The sequence below is a fragment of the Drosophila guanche genome, unplaced genomic scaffold (assembly GCF_900245975.1).
Source record: "Drosophila guanche unplaced genomic scaffold, DGUA_6, whole genome shotgun sequence".
NCBI lineage: Eukaryota > Metazoa > Arthropoda > Insecta > Diptera > Drosophilidae > Drosophila > Drosophila guanche.
The window spans coordinates 16891635-16909372 of record NW_022995743.1 but is presented as its reverse complement, the minus strand read 5'-3'; the positions used below and the strand labels follow the sequence as shown (position 1 = coordinate 16909372).

The 17738-nt window shown below is 44.9% G+C and overlaps 3 protein-coding genes across 4 annotated transcripts; 2 read left to right on the top strand and 1 right to left on the bottom strand.

Moving 5' to 3' along the window:
- Positions 1 to 9926: 9926 nt before the first annotated feature.
- Positions 9927 to 11512, top strand: LOC117590861. The gene is made up of 2 exons (XM_034283876.1): positions 9927 to 10226; positions 10330 to 11512. Exons 1-2 carry the CDS (start codon positions 10058 to 10060, stop codon positions 11208 to 11210), a joined length of 1050 nt encoding a protein of 349 aa, XP_034139767.1. The 5' UTR covers positions 9927 to 10057; the 3' UTR covers positions 11211 to 11512.
- A 2908-nt stretch (positions 11513 to 14420) lies between these two features.
- LOC117580674 lies at positions 14421 to 15326 on the bottom strand. Its single transcript, XM_034267292.1, has 3 exons — positions 15189 to 15326; positions 14764 to 15126; positions 14421 to 14700 (listed from the first exon to the last, which is right to left on the bottom strand). The coding sequence occupies exons 1-3, from the start codon at positions 15263 to 15265 to the stop codon at positions 14502 to 14504; spliced, it is 639 nt and encodes a 212-aa protein (XP_034123183.1). The 5' UTR covers positions 15266 to 15326; the 3' UTR covers positions 14421 to 14501.
- Positions 15327 to 15647: 321 nt separating this feature from the next.
- On the top strand, positions 15648 to 17519 carry LOC117578645 (protein painting of fourth). 2 transcript variants are annotated; one of them, XM_034264261.1, is made up of 4 exons: positions 15648 to 15993; positions 16056 to 16952; positions 17028 to 17222; positions 17313 to 17519. In XM_034264261.1, exons 1-4 carry the CDS (start codon positions 15726 to 15728, stop codon positions 17438 to 17440), a joined length of 1488 nt encoding a protein of 495 aa, XP_034120152.1. In that variant the 5' UTR covers positions 15648 to 15725; the 3' UTR covers positions 17441 to 17519. The 2 variants fall into 2 exon arrangements, with proteins under 2 accessions (XP_034120152.1, XP_034120151.1); XM_034264260.1 differs by having other exon boundaries at positions 17283 to 17519.
- The last annotated feature ends 219 nt before the right edge of the window (positions 17520 to 17738 follow it).

Sequence of the window (17738 nt, the reverse complement as noted above, 5' to 3'; positions counted from 1 at the left end):
CCATTTCCTTGCCTTTGCTGTTGGAGTGGAACCCGATCCTGCATGGTGGAGCAGGGGGAGGGACGTAGGGTAGCTAGCCAGCAGCAAGTGGAAAATCAAGGAGTGCCAGCTGGAAGGCGAGGAAAGGAGGCCAACGTGTCAGCGAGTCAGCGAGTCAGCGCGTCGGTCGCTCGTCGCCAAAAACAGTTGCAGAACCCGACCGAAAAAACCAGTTTTCCCACTCAACACAGACACAAAAAAAACATACATACACACACACACACACACACACACACACACACACACGCAGACAAAGACACAGAGCTCTGTGCTTGTGCCCCACTTTCGGATGACGCTGTGGAAAACGAATTCGAGTTTTCTTCATTGGGTGAAAGGTGCAGTGGGCCCGAGAGGGAGCGGAACGTGTTGGAGCACCACCGAAACAGGTTGATTTTCCTGCTGACGCCGTTGGCCATTAGCCAAATGGGATTTCACACGCTTCCTGAGTCCCGTGGCCGTGGTTACTGGTAGGTTTTACGGCTTGGATGCGTTTGCCGCACGTCATGGCACAGTTGGATGTCGGCCATGTCCGGCTATGAATGGATGGATTGTGGATCTCGACATCATCATTGCCAGTCTCATTAATTATTGAAACACAACTCGGCCAGTCGGTCGGCCGCTGCTCTTCCTGACAGCCTGCTCAGGATGTCCACACTCAATTGTGTGTTGCCGACTCGAATGGAGCGCTCAAGGGAGACGAGATCTGTCAATGGACATGTCCGGCTCTAAGACAAGGAGACCAGTGAATGATTTAAATGCATGATGGGAACATGCAGAAAGGCTTTGCCGAGATTGCAGCTGCTGCTTCTATGTGTACTCTGGGATTGCCAATAAAGTGTATCCGATGGGACGGCAATCATTCTGACATCTATCCACATATTGGCCCCGCCATTGGCTGCATTTTTCTCTCCTTTGTTAATTCACAAAGCGGCGTTAATTATAATTAAAAGAGCCAAACTACTAAATGAACCAATCTATGTATGAGTATCATGTCTGGCTATATGCTAGCATTAGATATATCCTATGTATATGTATAGTTCCATGTACATATGTACAGCATATACATATGTATGTACATATGCTCACATGGCCACAGATCGAGCGTGACACAATACAATTTGTGGCGCTTTGTTCTAAGCGCTTGAAACTCTTCGTTTCTAGCCCCACCCTATCCACAGTACCCTGTACCCTGTACCCCGTACCCCCTGCCTATTCTACCCTTTGGACAGACGTGACATAAGCTAAATTGTTTTAAATTTTGTTGAATCGCCTTCTCACTGCTGCTGGGGGATAAATTGAAACTGCTTGGCATGCCATGTGTGGCACAGGCAGAGGCACACTCGGGGCATTGCAGCAAACTGTGGCGTTGCGGTTTTGCAGGAACGAACGTGGTTGGGTTGGCTTAGTCAGAGATCTTTAAACTAATGGACTGCGGCACAGTCAGTCAGTCACTCGGTGCGGTCAATAGTGCACACGATAATTGTCGATTGAATGGAGCTGTCAGCTGACAGGGCAACGAGATACAAAGTACTTCCCCCAGACCCAACTGATTAATGGGGTTTCTTCTGGGGTTTTCCCCAAAACATCTTACCACGCACAAGTCACGAATAGTGACCCCTCAGAGATGGGACTGTCAAGTAGAGAGTCATTCCAAACGGAAGATATTTCTGCATCTGTATCTAGATTAAGGATTTACAACTACAAATCTAATCCCTGAATGGATCGACTAAAAACTAAAAAGAGAGCTTCAAGACAAGCTTGTGAGTCAAACAAAGCTAAACGAACGAAGCATTGTTTTTCTGCTAACAAAAAAGCACATTCATCACTCACACACACACACACACACACACACAGATGGAAGAGCACTAGAATATGAGACTTTGGATGAAGTGAAGTGCGGCTCGGCTCGGGGCTGGTCTTTGCTGGGTTCGGATTCAGAATCCGAGACATAAGCTGAATCCAAATTCGAAACTCGCTGCCTTCAAGGCTAACTTCTTATTAAATGCCAAAATGCGAGCCCAAGCAGCCAGCCGCAGCTACAACAAAAATGTGTGGCAAGCAGTGGCCGAGGGACAGGATTATGCTCGCAATTACACCGCTTCCAAAGATCAAATGCGACAGCCATTAGGATGTGGAGAGAGGGTCGGCATCAATATGCAAACTGTGGCGCTGGAGCGGAAGCTGGTGCTGGATCTGGAGCCACAAGTGCTGACGCTTCCAGTGGCAACGAAGTCGAAGTCGAATATCGCATGTAAAACTAGCTTCGACAGATCGCCACCAAATGCAAGATGGCGTCATTCGTGTACAACGGTAGACCGAAGCGGTGGAGCAGCGGAAAAGGGAATGCCGCTGCTAATGAGTAACAAGTCAGCTTAGACAATAAAACATACAATGCATACGTATGTACATATATATATAAGATATGTTTGTCTGTTTACTTGAGAGTTGTCTGCCTGTGCTCTTGGCTCCCAAGGTCATCTTCTGTTGCAGGCATTAGAAACAAACTCCGAACTGAGCCGAGTCGAGTTGTAGTCTTGAATGCAAAACGTATTATTTAGTGCTGTGTTGTTAATCATATATATCCCGTCTGTGGTTGTGTTGTAGGCAAACTCCATAGTTTCAAGACAGCAAACGCAATTACTTGAATCTTTTCTTGATAGCAGGGTTATATCTACTCATTGCGATCATGCCACATTCTAACTGGAATGACACGCTGTTCCTTTGTCCCGCCCGCCCGCTCCCTCCAGCTCGGCGGCTATGCAAATACATGTTTCTAGCCGATTGCCTCGGGTAATGAGCAGGGGCAGCGCCAGGGGCGCACACCTGAACCCAACCCACCCGTCCTTCATCACCCACCCTCCTACGCGCTTAGAAAAACCAATTTATATAATTTTTGCGTTGAAAAAAGTTGCATCACCAGGGGAAATTGCAGTTTTTATTTTAGTTTTTAGCATCTCTTAGTCATTTCATCTTAATTATATTTTTGACGAATGCGAATGGGAAAAAGTCCCATGACACACGACGACTGCCGCCGTGCCGTTTCACTCATGCAAATGTAAAATGGCTGGTCTGGGCATTTGAAAGTCCAATTCTCTTTCCAGTTCCCATAGTGAATCATACGATAGAGGGCAAACTTGATTTCTTCTTTACCAAAAACTAGAAATATTATTCACGCTCACACACGGGCATGTATGCATATTTCCTCATGCGTGTTTACGTAAGTTTCGCTTTTGTTGTATTCCTCTTGCCCATTCATTGTACAGTTTCATTTCGAGTCTCTCCGTTTCTCTCGTTCCATTTCATGCAGCCCCGTACATATCATTGACTGACTTAGCAACAGACAGCCAGAACAACAGTCGTAACGGTTTGATGTCCGTTCCCGCTGCGTCCCTTCCTGTGACGATACGTTTCGTGGAAGAGCAAAGCACACAACGAAACATATTTGGGGGAGCTTCGAACATTGTGTGTGTGTGTGCTTGCGTGCGACAGAGCTAGAAATATGAACGATGCGTGCGGAATGGAACGATGAAACGTGTAATGAAGTCATGTAGTAGCTCACAGTTCACTGGAAAGTGCCAACGAACAGTTTCTTTTCCTATTGAGCGCTGTTGGAAGAGAGCATTTATTTATTTCAATTACATAGAAAAGGCAGCTTAGGAATATAGAGGCACTCTGGATTAACAACTATTATTAACTATGCAGGGAAGGGCACTTTGGTCGGTTCAACATGTTGATACGCCCGCAATTTGTATAGGAGAGAGAAAAAGACTGACTACTTCAAAAGCACAGTGAGTCCCCGTCTCGCTCCCACATGAATGCAGTACGTTGATAGAAGGTTGAACCTAAACCCACCGAGCACTCCGCGGAGGCGTGTAAAGACTTGTAAAACAATTGCACAAGCGCGAGAGACGCGAGCGGAAAAAATTCCATTAGATTTGGTGTCGTCGTTGTCGCGGCAACAGCAGTGGAGAAAACGCGGCCAACTCGGTTCGGTGTGCAGCTACAAATGAACGAAAGCTGCAAAATGCCGACTGAAACTTAACGACGACAAAGCAAACTCGACGAACGCGAAAGCGTTGTTCGTTTAGTGAGATTCGCGCGCGCGCGCCTTTGTCATCGTGTGTGCGTTTGTTCGTGTCTATGCGCGAATGTGTTGGTTGTTCCATAAAAAATATGACAGAGCTTTTTTCCCTCTCTCTCTATCTCTCTCGCTCTTTTCCGCTCTCACTCGATGAATTTGGGTGAAAAAAGTATGTAGACTGTGTATTTTTTTTTCAGACTTGCCATGTCTTTCGACACTTAAAGCACACTCACACATACAAACAGACCCTTAGAAACAGGGCGACGCGGCTGCCAGAGCAGGACAGCATCGCCTTTTCGCTATACTTTGCGCTACTTGGAAGTTGCGTAATAGGCGAAAAGAAGGAGAGAAATGTGTCATCCAGTCACCGCGTATTTGTGGCTAGTTCCTGCTTCCATCTCCCTCTTTTTTGGTTCCATACTTTTCATATTATCGCTGTTTACGTAATCCGCGTTTTTTTTTCTTCGTGTTTTAAATTCCGTTCCGCGTTTCTATTTTTTCTGGCTTTCCCACATGATTTATGGTTCCAGGCAAAGTTCACTGGGGGAAAAAACAACCACCAACAAACGGTCCGGTCTCAGTCTCGCCACTGTTTGCCGACTATTTTCGACGTTAGCAACAGCGTGTTTTATTCTTGCTTTCGGTCTCTCTTTTATGTGTGTTCTCCTTTGGTTGCTTTTCCGTTTCACTTGGGGTTGGGATGGGATGGGATGGGATTTGGGACCAGAAAGGCGCACAAGCGTTGAGCGAACCGCACTGCGCAACGCGAGGCGCACGAATAAAACACAGAATAGAAAAACGCGTGTAAAGTGCTTTGTGCGGCGGCCGTCGTCGGCTACAAGCAGCGGCGCGACGCGGCCACAAAACCAGTTTTATATAGACCCGCGCGCGCAAGTACAGTGTATATAAGCGTGTACATATGCATACATATGCCTGCTCTGCCTGTGGTGTGAGTGAGAGCGAGCACTTTGAAGCTTTTGCAATTGTACATGGCCGTTTCGGCTTGTCTGTGTGTGTGTGGGCTTGCTTTGTCGCTGACACACATTCAAGTTGCTGTTCACTTTTTTTCTGTCGTCGTTTCCTTTTCCACATAAATGTGGTGCCTGTAGTATTGCAGCTTTGTGGCGCAGCGCACTTTGGCTGAAATTTTCCGCCTTTCGATCGAAACACAATGCATTTTCAAGCACGTAACCATGTAAAAGCGCTAACTCTGTGTCAAGATAAATTACAGATGATAAAGGTTTCTTCGGGGTGGTGGGTATTGTTAAATCAAAAATCTAATTAGAAATCAGTATGATGTGTTGGCTAAAGAAAGTATCTGATTATTTTTTGTTGCAAGGCACTTTTCTTTGCATATGTATGCATGTTCATAACATATGTACATATGTACTTCTGTGATAAAGTGTGTCATCACTTTGCACAACTAGAAAACTTGTTATACACACACACAAACATAAAGTCTTTTATAGATACTTATGTATATGTATTTACAAACAGCCGCTGCACTTCCTCTGGTTCTTGTTCTCCTTCTTTTTCCAAGCAACAGACAACTACAACTACAACGACAGCATTTTTGTTATGCTTCGACGAGTGCCAACTAGAAACAGAAAACTGGGTTATTGGCGCAATTGCGCGCGGGAATCTTCAACTCTCTCGCTCTCTCTCTGCTCTTCTCCCACTCTAATCCTCCCCCCCCCCCCCCCTGCACTTCATTGATCACATTCTCCCTTTCTTGCTGCAGTTCCACTTGGCACGCGAAGCTGCAGCAGCAGCCAAGTTGTATATTTGTAGGGTGAGGCCTTAGGCTTCTTATATGTTTCCAAATAAATTTGCCTCACCTTATATAAATTCGCCATGGCTGCCTGCTTTTTGCTTATTTTTTTTTGTTGCCGAGCAACGCTGTGAGGGGGCAGGGGGAAGATGGGGGCTGAAATTGCATAAAGTGACTAATTTTGTGTTTGCTTTTTGCTGATGACGACATCAAAAGAAAACCAAACCAGTTCGAAAGTGAAAAAAATTTTTGGCTATGACGCCACAGCTGCTCTTGCTGCTACTTTGTTGCTTTCTGCTGTTTCTTTTATTGCGTTTTATGTTTTATGCTTGGGCATAAATATCCACACGAACACGATCGAAAGCTAAAAAGAGAGACGCAGCCATCACACAAACACACAACTGAGCTGACCAGAGCTTCCTACACTCCTCGTTTCTTTGCTTTGATCTCTTTCTCTGTGGCTATGTCTGTCTCTTTCTTTCGTATGGAACGTGTGTTGCATGTGATTCCATTTAATTTTCGTCTTTTGCTCTTTTCTGTTTACGTTTACCACAAAACAGAAACAAAAAATGTATTCTCTTTTTTGGGTTAAAAGTTAATGCGCTCCAGGCACGAATCTGTAGGTACTTCCCCATCTGTGAGGCTCTTGACCATACAATCTTTCAATTACAATCTACACGCACAAATGGACTGACAACTTTCCCATGGCTGCAATATGCTTTTGAAATCTTTGAAAGAAATTCTGAGGAAGGGAAGGGAATATCTTCCATTTAAATTTCTAAAACATGTAGTAAGTATCTACTCTAGAGTTCCACCCTAATTGTTTAGTTTCTGGTTCCACTCTAATCCGAAATACGTTTGACGCCTTGAAATGAAATCACTTTTGATCCGCCTTGCAAGTTGAGCTTTTGAACTTTAAATTCCAATACATCTGAGAAGAACTGGAAAACCTTGAATAACCCACTCAGATGACTAATTAGAGAGCCTCTGTATAGAGTTCGATGGGAATAGATCGCTTCTTAGCGATAGAGTCAAGCTTTTGTTGCTTAATTTTATACAATTACTTAGCTTTCGCATGGCCATTAACATTTAATGGGCCCGATCAGAGGCAACATCTGGCAGCGCTCCAAAGTGGACTTTACACATTCACAGAGCTGTCACCTTTTGCCATCACATTACGTTACTTACTTATTCCAGAATCTCCAGCAAACTGTCGATTACGATTTTGTAGATAAGAAATAGTATCTATCGCGCGCTCTTTCCCTCTCAAAGTAACACTGAGACATATGGAAAGTATTGGAATTAGGTGCAGAAACTTACGCGCGTCTATTGCCAGCGAACAGCGAATAAAGATTGGCGAATTGACTCCGCTTCGGTTTTTGTTTCTGTCTCTGCTGGCTCTGCTGCTGTTCTGCCCTGGCGCAGTTGAATCGAAAATTGCTTCTATGTACACGTTGAAACATACAGACACACAGTCACGGCCCTGCCTGCTCATAAAACTGTATATAAAACTTTGTATTTAAGCTTTTTCATATACTATGTCATGCACAGGGGGGTTGGGGGTGTGCCTGTGTAGGTCAAACAGCTTCGACGTCAGCGAAGCAATGCCGTAAGCGTTTAGTCCCCAGAATGTCTGCAGCATCGTTAAAGAGATGGGTTGGGACGGGGGAGATACAAACGGAGGGAGAGATCCTCTGATGTCTCTTGAAACTGCGTTTCAACTCCTAGTCGTTGGGTTGTGGCATGGGTGGGAGAAGTGCGCAGGAAAGCCAGCCAGCTGCTGCTGCTGCTGACTGCGCAGAGTTGATAAGAAGGAGAGCGAGAAGAAGCAGCAGTCACTTCCAGCTCAGAGAATTTTCGCTGCTACTTCCGCAATGGAATTGATTGGAAGGCATGGCCTGGTCTGGTCTGGCTGCCTTTATCAGTCGTTTACTGGAACCGAGCTGAGTTTTTGTCAAACAAATGCCAATGCATGTGCGCCCCTCTGAACAAGCAACCCTCTTTAAATGGGCTTTTTCCCGCCGCCTCAACCCATGTCTGGATGTCGGACCCGAACCACTGCGCACATTGTTATACTGCGCATGTTTTTGCTGTTGCTTTTGTGCCACCTTTTCGTCCTGACTACGAGGGGGAAAGTTTCATTGTTTCCTTAATTTATTTTCTTACCTGAGAGTTGAAGGAATTTTTTATTAGAATGATAACTTTGCCTTGAGTTGGGTGTTGTTGCAACGGTTCCGTTTGCTGATTCTCACATTCGGTTTCTCTCGAGAATGCAATTGCCAATGGAAATCTTAACCGGTTAGCATGTGTCTTGTCAGGAACTAGACGGTGCGAAAATGTTTCAAATGGGTCAAAAAGTTACTTGATCGTTCCCGTTAAGAATGTTGGATTAGGGATAAGGGGTAATCAATACGTTGCATAGCGCGGAGACCCATTATAGTGATATTGGTGGGAAACATAGAAAAAACATAAATTTGTACTTATGTATGTATGTATGTACATTTATGTACATATAAGGGTCAAGGTCGGATCAAACGAACATACATAAATACATACATACATGTGCATAAAGTCACATACACATGCATAAATTAATTTTTAGAATCCACATTTTAAAGAACGATATCCTCCCAAGGGGATTCCTTTTCGAGTGTAATCAATGCATTTTTGCTTATCATATTTTAATCTTATTTTAATTGGTGTATTCTTCCTCCTGGCAACGGAACACAATTTGCGCTTAATTGAAAACCAAATACCTGACGATAATTAGAAGGTCTGCTTGAGTTACGAATTTGGATTTCGATTTGTGGCTAGGGTATTGGGTTTTCACATCAGTGAGTTCCTCATGGGGTTTGGGAAATGTGCTGGGCGTCATGTCCAGGTAGGGATTGCGAAAACTGTAAACCGAAACTCTGTGGAGGGATGTGGGACAAGTAGGAGGTCGCTTTCTGAGCATTTTCCCTACTCCATTTGCTATATCCATATCCGCGCCATTACATGGAATTTCCATTTGGCTGAGAGATTCTCCTCTTCCCCTTCTCTGATACTAAGTGTTGGGTTGCGAGTGTGTGTGTGTGTGTGCGTTAATGAAGGCATTTCGAGCTAAACAAGTTGCAGTCCCGTCCCTCTTGAAAGGAAACCGAAAGAAACTTCCACACCGGAAAGTCGTAGCCCAAAAAAGAGACAGAGAGAAAGAGAAAATGAAATAAGACAGCGACAAGTAAACAAAAAGAGAACAAGAAAGAAAGAGGGATGTAGAGAATGAGGGAGCGGAGAAAGGAAAACATTTACAAAAGCGGAGTCCATTGAACCCTAGCGTTGGTGGCTACTTACGAGCCACGACGACGGCAGAAGATGATGATGACAACGCATCCCATGGATGTTGATGACGTCTTGAGGTTACATTTTTGATCAGGCTGCACATGAACCTCTCGCATTGTTCGGTGCAGCCTGATCAAAAATGAGAGGCACGACAAGAGAAACCAAACAAACCAAAAAGAGAGAAATGTCAACTTCACTGTAGACTTCCAACGGATGCAAAAAGCTTAGTACTGCTTACTACTGTACTTAGAATAATAATTAAAAGTCAATGAAGTTTGCCTAACTATCAGAATGTAGAGTACAAAGCGATCGACGTTGTCTGGGTTATTGATGCCAAGTCCGCCCCGCTTAGTTAGTGCGAATATTTATCAATAAACAACAAGTCTATGTATGCATACTTTTGTATGTACATATCTATACACATATGTACGTATATGGCATGCAACAACGGCCACAACAACATTACGAATACATACTGTGCAAACATTTACATAAATACATTCATACATACATACATAGGTACGTATGGCATTCGTTGAGTTGAGTTGCTTGGCAAGCAGCGCAGCAGCTGACGAGCGACTACGAAACGACGAAACAAACGATGAAGAATAAAACGCGAAAACAACGAAACGATGAAACTGACTGTACATACAGTACATAAACATGCACACAGAATACAAACGTGTGTGAGCGACGAACGAGAATATGCGTGTGTGTGCGAGTGTTTGCTCTATGGCCCGGCACAAGGTGGAGAGGTAGAGGTACAGACACAGACGCGCCTGTTGCAAAATTCATTCTTGCGCTCTCATTCGTGACGAAAGGATGTACGCCCGGCTGTAGCCCGTATGAATCTACATCCGTACATTCCTTGCGCAGGGCAAAGGCAGACAGTAACATTCTCCACACACACACCCACAGCAACACAGTTGAAAATGGCCAAGGAGCAAGAATACGAGGAGCTGCGCGAGCTGCTGCAATCATGGGATGTTGCCGATCTCCTTCCACACTTGCAAGGTGACAAGCCAAGAGAGCACTAAGAGAAACTGCAACAGACGTGGAGAGCACAAGAGCGTGTTTAACTGTAATGGCATTTGCCGCCTCTCTCTAACATTCACAGATGAAGCCATCAACGTGGACGAACTGCAGATGATTAAACGTCATCACCTGGCTGAGCTTCTGAGCAACTTTCGGTTCGGGACCCGCATACGCTTCGAGCATCACCTGGAGCGCTGGCGGCGCTGGCTAAACGTTCCGCTCCAGGGTCTTCAGGGACAGAGTCAGACGCATTGCCAGGGTTGTCGTTGCGCGGAGTCGGCAGCACCGTCCATTATCTGCCAACCCCAGATAGGCGGGCAGTCGGACAGCGTCGGGGACAGTGGAAAGTCCGATGATCTGGCCAAGACACTGCCGTCCGAGCCACTCGTCTCACTTACCGATCCCAGCGAGGCAGTACAAGCGACCTTCCACATGCCCATGCAGTCCCAGTTGGAGCCCAGCGAGATCCTGAGTTCGACGCTTGTCACGAACGTGAAGGAGGAGGACAGCGGCGACCAAGTGCAGGGCGAGGATCATGTGGTTACTGTACTGGGCATCCTGCAGGCTAGCGGAATGAAAAGCCAGTCGCTGCTCGAACGCCTGGGCCAGCAGGAGGCTCTAGATGCAGTACAACGGCTGCTGCTAATCCAGCTGATCTGCAGCTACTATGAGGACAACCAGCTGCACCTGACGCTGCAACGTAGCCACCTTCTGGAGCGCGAGATCCTGCAACTCTTCCCCAAGGAGCAGCTGCACTATTACCGAACCGAACGCCGTGGCAAGATCTATGTGCGTTTCACCAACATGAAACGCAACAAGAGAGTCAACTCTTCGCGTCAGGAACTGAAACGAAGGCGCGAGGATCTGCTCAAGCCGCCGGCCCACGTTTACGCTACTGATCTCGGTCCGAAGGGCGAGAACTTTACGGCCGACACTGCCTTCAGTCCCGAAAGATCAGATTGACAGCCCCATATTCCGCTCTAAGTTGATTATTTCTAAGCTAAATGTATCTCGTGTGTGATACAGTGAGGGCTCTCTTGAGCGGACACTACTAGATCAAGTTTAGCCAAGTGATGGGATGTGTTCATCATGTTTTGTACGTGACCGCCCAAAAGAGCTTTCCTTGTACATAATTATTCCTGTGTATATGTATGCCTGCTTTCTCTTCTGTATGCTCTCTTAACTATGTAGAGTATTTGTGGGTCGACCCGATCCCCGTTGACTGACGAAAATAAATCAAAACTGATTTTGGACCTTCGCGAGTAGCAGTCGTCTGCCTTTGCTTTTTGGGTGAACCTTTGGATAGATGCAACTCTGCGCGACCACGGTGATGGGCGAGAGAAAAGGTGATTACATCAGCAAGTAAAAATAGCCAACGGCCGTGTTAACAACCGTCGAGCAATTTGCTGACTCGCTCTAAAACGCGGCCACAACTACATACACTACTTTCCCGGTTGTAGTTTTCGTCAATTAAATCCACTCATCATGATGATGTGGCCTCTGGCTGTCTGGGTGGGAGTGTTTAGGGGCGTTTCACTTGAAACTAATTAATTAAATTTCTCGCTTTTCTTCTCTTTGCCTTTTTTGTGGTTCTAGGTTTGCTCGTTTCATGTTCAGTGCTAATTGACTTTATCAGTGTCGCAGCGACACAGAGCAAACGAAACTATCGCAAAAGCCCCCACCATCACCAGATATCAGGCAGTGTTATCAGCCCGGAGACTCCATGGTAATTGCCTTTCGGTGGGGCTATTCATTTTCACATTTTTTGCATTGTTCCATGCTGCATTCCAATAAGTATTATTTGTTCTACTGGCTGCTAGTGGATACAGATGTACTTGCGTATGTATGCATCTGCTGTGTGTACCTGCGTATGTAGCTAGTAAATAGGTCGCTGGCAACTGGCGACAAAGCGACAGAGCAACGCAAGCTACAAACTAGTTTATTTGTTGCTTCCCCCCAGCGGCACGCTACACACAATATACATACATATGTATGTACATACATATATATGCCTGTGTTCGTGTTCAAGTTTCGATAAGCTGTAAAAGCTCTTGCAGCTTATGTACTTTTTTCCCTGTAAAAGCGAAACATATGGTTGTATGTATGCATATGGACAAATGTACATACATACAGACATAACAACATACATATATGTACATGATATTTTAATTGTTCGTTTGCCCAATGTACACATTTTGAATTAATAACGCTGATCAAAGTTGGTTGTTCCACAGCTGTTAAATTGTTCAGTTGTAGTTGTCGCAGTGGTACAGTAGTGGGGAAAGTAGTCACACGTGTCGTGTGCACATGAATACCTGTGTATGTATGTATGCACACAAATCGGTAAAGCTCTGTGTCTTTTCAAACATGCCTATGTATGTACATATGTAACTATATATGTATGAATGTATGTAGATAAATATGTACATATGTATATATGTAGACGTTTTATGCTTAGGCAGCATAATCATTCCAGCTCTTCGTTGATCGAAAAAAAGCTTACATCGGAGCTATGTACATATGTTTGTGTGTGATATATATGTATGCATGTTCTCCATGATTTCTTTCGCCTATCTTTCGTTTCTAGGCCAAACCGTGTTATGGGGCGTTCTTCTTGTTTATCTTCGTATGTGTCGGTGGAAGGGTGTCTAGGAGGGGGGAAGAGATGATAAATTAAAATAGTTTCAAGAAGTGCGAGGCATTGCCGTTTCGTTCCCGTTTTGGAAAGGACGTTGTAAGGACAAGAAAAACAAGGCACTGGAACTGTGCGGGGGCAGATAAACATTATACGCAGCCCAGATAATGGCGCAGGCCAGAAACTGGCGGAAGATAAAAAACAGGCCCACTATGTACATAGATATGTATCTACATATGTATGTATGTACACTCGAATTGGGTCAATCGATAAAAGAGGAAACATTGGAGCGGCAGGGGCAGCAGCAGCTGCGGAAGGAATCTAGCACATGCGCCAAATGGTGGGGCGGTGGTGTGGAATGGGAATTGGGGCTGGCGTCTGGGGGTTGCTGTTGGCCATCAAGGAGCTTTTTCGGTTTTCCCATCGTTACAGTCACAGCCTGCCTCTTGGTTATCGCCGTTACAGAGAGATGTAACATTGAAAGTACATGCAAGTACATACAAACATATTAATATGTACATATATGTATTGATGTATTTACATCCGCAATGTAGAGACTTATCCCATTACATGGATTCAGCAATATGAAATTACTACATCACATCCGCACTCGCCTCTTTCTCATTTAATATTTTATAGGGCGCTGTCATTGTGCCCACATACCACATACTCCATTCTCCACCCTCACCAACCACATTTACAGCCACATAAAACAAAGTTATGGGGAAGATTTTCATTCAAACATGCAAGCAGTACTGAATGGCGTACCATGTACCATGTTACCATGGCTTATTAAATTTCGACAGCAACTCGAAAAAACCTTGCTAAAATAATATTAGAGGGGCGTAGAGGAATCTCTCACTTTTGTTCATGGCCAGAGCAAAGTGAACCATATGGACTCAGATTAATTAGATTTAACATTGGCGGCACTTTTAAGGTTGTTTTACAGCACTGCCTAACTTTCGAAATGTTGATTGGCTAAGAGTTTAAAACGCGTAAAAAGTCGGAAAAAAGTATTAAAAGTATTTATTTTTGAGTATTTATTTCAAAGTACTTGGCGGGAATGGAGCCAGAGAGCAAGAAGAGTGCTGGCGCGTGTGTGTGCCAATTCGATGGACAGTGGCAAGTTAAAACACCGCACAGACACACAGGGCAGCACGAAAAACACCAACACAAACTTTCTCTGCTCAGAACATTACGAACAATCTGTAATTCAAAATTACTTCGAAAGATTTATCAACTCAGGGATAGGGATTCGAAGATTGCGCAACAGTGCCCAGACAGACATTGTCTTGAAGATCTTAAGATTTACTTCCTATTACATTTCATTCCATCATGTATTTTGAAATTCTATATCGAAAATGTCGTAGATATGTAGTGGATGCCATGTAGAATGTAAAAATATTATTATATACTATTTACATATATTTACCTACATATAGAAAGAAGAATATACTCCGCTACCGCTCGCCAGGTAGCGCCACACTAATGTCCAGGACCTACAGGTGGCGCCACACAAGCACCAAGGAAATCGTATCTAAGGATCGTCATGTACATACATGGTACCTATGTATATAAAATATATTCAGTTTATAACTCAAAAACATAGCTACACATTTTCACTTTTCCTCAAAGAGCTGGTGAAACTCGGACGGAGTCTTAAAGTAATCGACCAGCAGCATGGACGAGCGGTTGCCCAGCCTGTACATGATGTGGCTCCAAGGATTCAGCACGTTCCTGTACTCTGAAATTTGTCCCCTATCGAAATAGTGCTTCACAGTGCCAAACGGAAGCTGGGATCCATACACAGCCACATATCTGAAAGTTGTCGGAGACGGGATTTAGCCATGGAGACAGAGATATTCCGCTTGCAAAACTTACTTATCGGCACTCTTATAAATCCTGAGGGGATACTTGGCCACAAATGTGCGTATGGCCAGGTTAATGAGCGCAAATCCTGCCAAGAAGTAATAAAAATCTGTTTCGTGGGAGACCAGCATGGATATGTTGATTTTTTGGGTTATGCTCTCCAGGTTCATGCTGGTGTTAAAGTGATAGGCGGCCACCAGGCCCAGGATCGACACCGTCGCCGTGGACACGTTTTTGGTCCAGCTCACATAGGCTTCTAGGGGAGCACGGTACACTAATCTATATCTTTCCGGCAGCTGATCATCAAACAGAAGTTTTCGCTCCACATCGGGGGTCTGCGCCGCAGTTCGCCACTTGCATCGCAGGGTGCTTGTCCTGAATAAAATCGTGCCGTTTTAATAAAAATTTACGAAAGATGCATTCTTCCAATTACTTACTGGAGGCTTCTGCGGAGACCGGCGCCGGTGTTGGGCCCTGAATTAATAAGTTTCGAGGCTCGTAATAGTTTTAACATTTTTACGCTCAAACAGCTGTTCTTGACGTCGGAGTTATCGATAGAATCTACCCTCTGACCCTCAGAAATATACCATCATATTTTAAAAATTTACCTTAAAAACATACCAACGATAATCATATTATTAGATTATGCTTTTCTTTCTCAAACTATCAGCAATTTACGATTCTTAGCCCTATAAATATATTTTTATTCGAATAATATATCGATTGTTCATAAGATTAGCAGGTTTTCAGAACTTTCTTATACTAGATTGTAGACAATCTTACAATTATGGTTCAAACTTAAGAAAATTAAGGAATGGCTTTTTTCAAATCTATCTTGTATTGATGTAAAACTCTGTCAGCACTGGTAGTCAAAGTAAAAACTGAATCAGATTCGTAAGCCTGACAACTCTGAAGTACAGCTGAGCAAAAATAACAAAAATCAAAATAGACAAAATTTCAGTTTTCTATAACCTATGGATTTGAAACGCTCCCCGCCGATGCCGGACATCGGAGCAGACCACAAACGACCTAGGAAGCACCACCACCAGGAAAACGGCAACGAGAAACCGGCGGGCGATGGGAATCCCTTACACCTTGGACCGAATTCGCCGGCATGCATGTCCGACATTTCCTCAGCCGCCATTCGAGCTCAGCCCGGCTCGTGGCTAGCAGATTCCATCAATTCTGACTGCGAGACAGTCTCGCTCCCGGAATTCGATAGGAATTCTCTATACAAGAAGGGTAACAGGCACTCTTGTCCGAATTCTCCTTTGCGTGTAATGAAAGTTTATTTTTTGGGTTAGATATCCACGGAAACAGACTGTCGCGTCGGGAGATGGCTAAAATACGTAAAGAGGACTCGCTAAAGTGCTTGGAGCTGGAGCGCGAGTTCGTCTCCAAGTCCAGTGAAGATGCTGCCGCCGTTGTGCTGATTATTCGCTTTCCTGATCAGGAAATAACGACATCCATGGTGACTGGACTATCCCCGGCAATCAGAGATGTGGGTTTGCCCAGCAACTTGGAGCCGCGCTACTGCTTGGCTCACCTGAAGGCAGGAGCGGATGTGGACACGACAATAAGCGCTATCAACAAGGTGCGATTCAGCAACGGCTTTCTGGTGGCAGAGCGCAAAGCCTTTTCCGAAGAGGAGGAGGCTACATCGATTGACCCGTGGTGCCTGTACGTGTCCAATATACCATTCAGCATGACCACATCGGCCATCAAGGGTTTCTTTGCCAAGTCCTCGAAGGTGGATATTGGCGTCCTCAGGAGGGAGAAGCGTGCACGATACGCTTTTGTCCGCTACGCTTCCACCGAACTGGCCAGAGAGGCGTTCAAGGAACTGTCGGGCACTCCTCTACACAACCGCACCCTAACCGTTCGCTTTCGGCGTCTAAAAAAGCGTCCCGTCCTGCTCAAATTGCCGCGCACCACATCGAATGTGACAATCAACACATTGGCCACCGACGATGACGATGCGGCGGATGTGGACTGCAAGGTTATCTCGCCGCCACCGCTTGAGTCCATCACAATCAGCGATAGCGATGGAAACTGCTCGGATTCGAATGGTGCCACCAAGGAGAAGGGCAAACGCAAGAGTAAAATGAGTGAGCAGGAGCTGGAGATTCAAAAACTGAAGCTACAAATGGCCGAGTATGGAGCCATCATAAAGACCCTGCAGGCCAAACAAGAAATTTTAGGTGCGTAGCAGTGCACACCAATCTGTTGCATTGCAATCGGGAAATAATGCCTTTTTGTGTAACGATTTCGAGCAGATATGACGCCCAAACTGGAGCCAAACTCGTATCCGGAATTGTGCACGCATGTTAGGATTCCGACGCCCGTCCACCTCATGCAAGACATCAAAGCGGAGTGCGCCTATTTGGGTCTGCCAGAGGTCACCACAGAGCCCCCCACGACGCTGCCCACGGACAAACTGCGCCAGGATAATGATCTTAAAAAGGCCCAAAGTAAATTGAAGCGAATCCTTGACCCTAACATTGTCATGTCATTCCTCCTGTACTACTTAGAATCATTTTTTCTTGGCCGGCTGTTTTCAGGTCTCGCCAAAAGCCCAAAACATACAGAAGACAAGACCAAGGCATCAAAGGCCACCCAAGCCTCACCGGAAAAGGATGCACGACTGGAGGAGCTGTACGCTCAGCTGGAAACCGACATCGATCCGTAATGGTTGCATGTTGGGGTTGGTTGTGCTGCAATGTCGACTATGTAAATAACAACAAGAAGTCTGCTGTATATTATTATTATTAGGTTTTGTTTTATTTGTTCTTCTCTTCTTCGTCTTTGCTTTTCACTTTTGACTCTTTCGTTTCCAGCGTACATTTATAGTATAGAAAATAAAATTATTACACATCAAAATTATTACACATAATAATACGTAAATTAAATAATATTTCGGTTTTAAATATTAAACCCGAACAAATATCGCTTATCGGACTGCCTTAAATATCGCTTATATAATATTC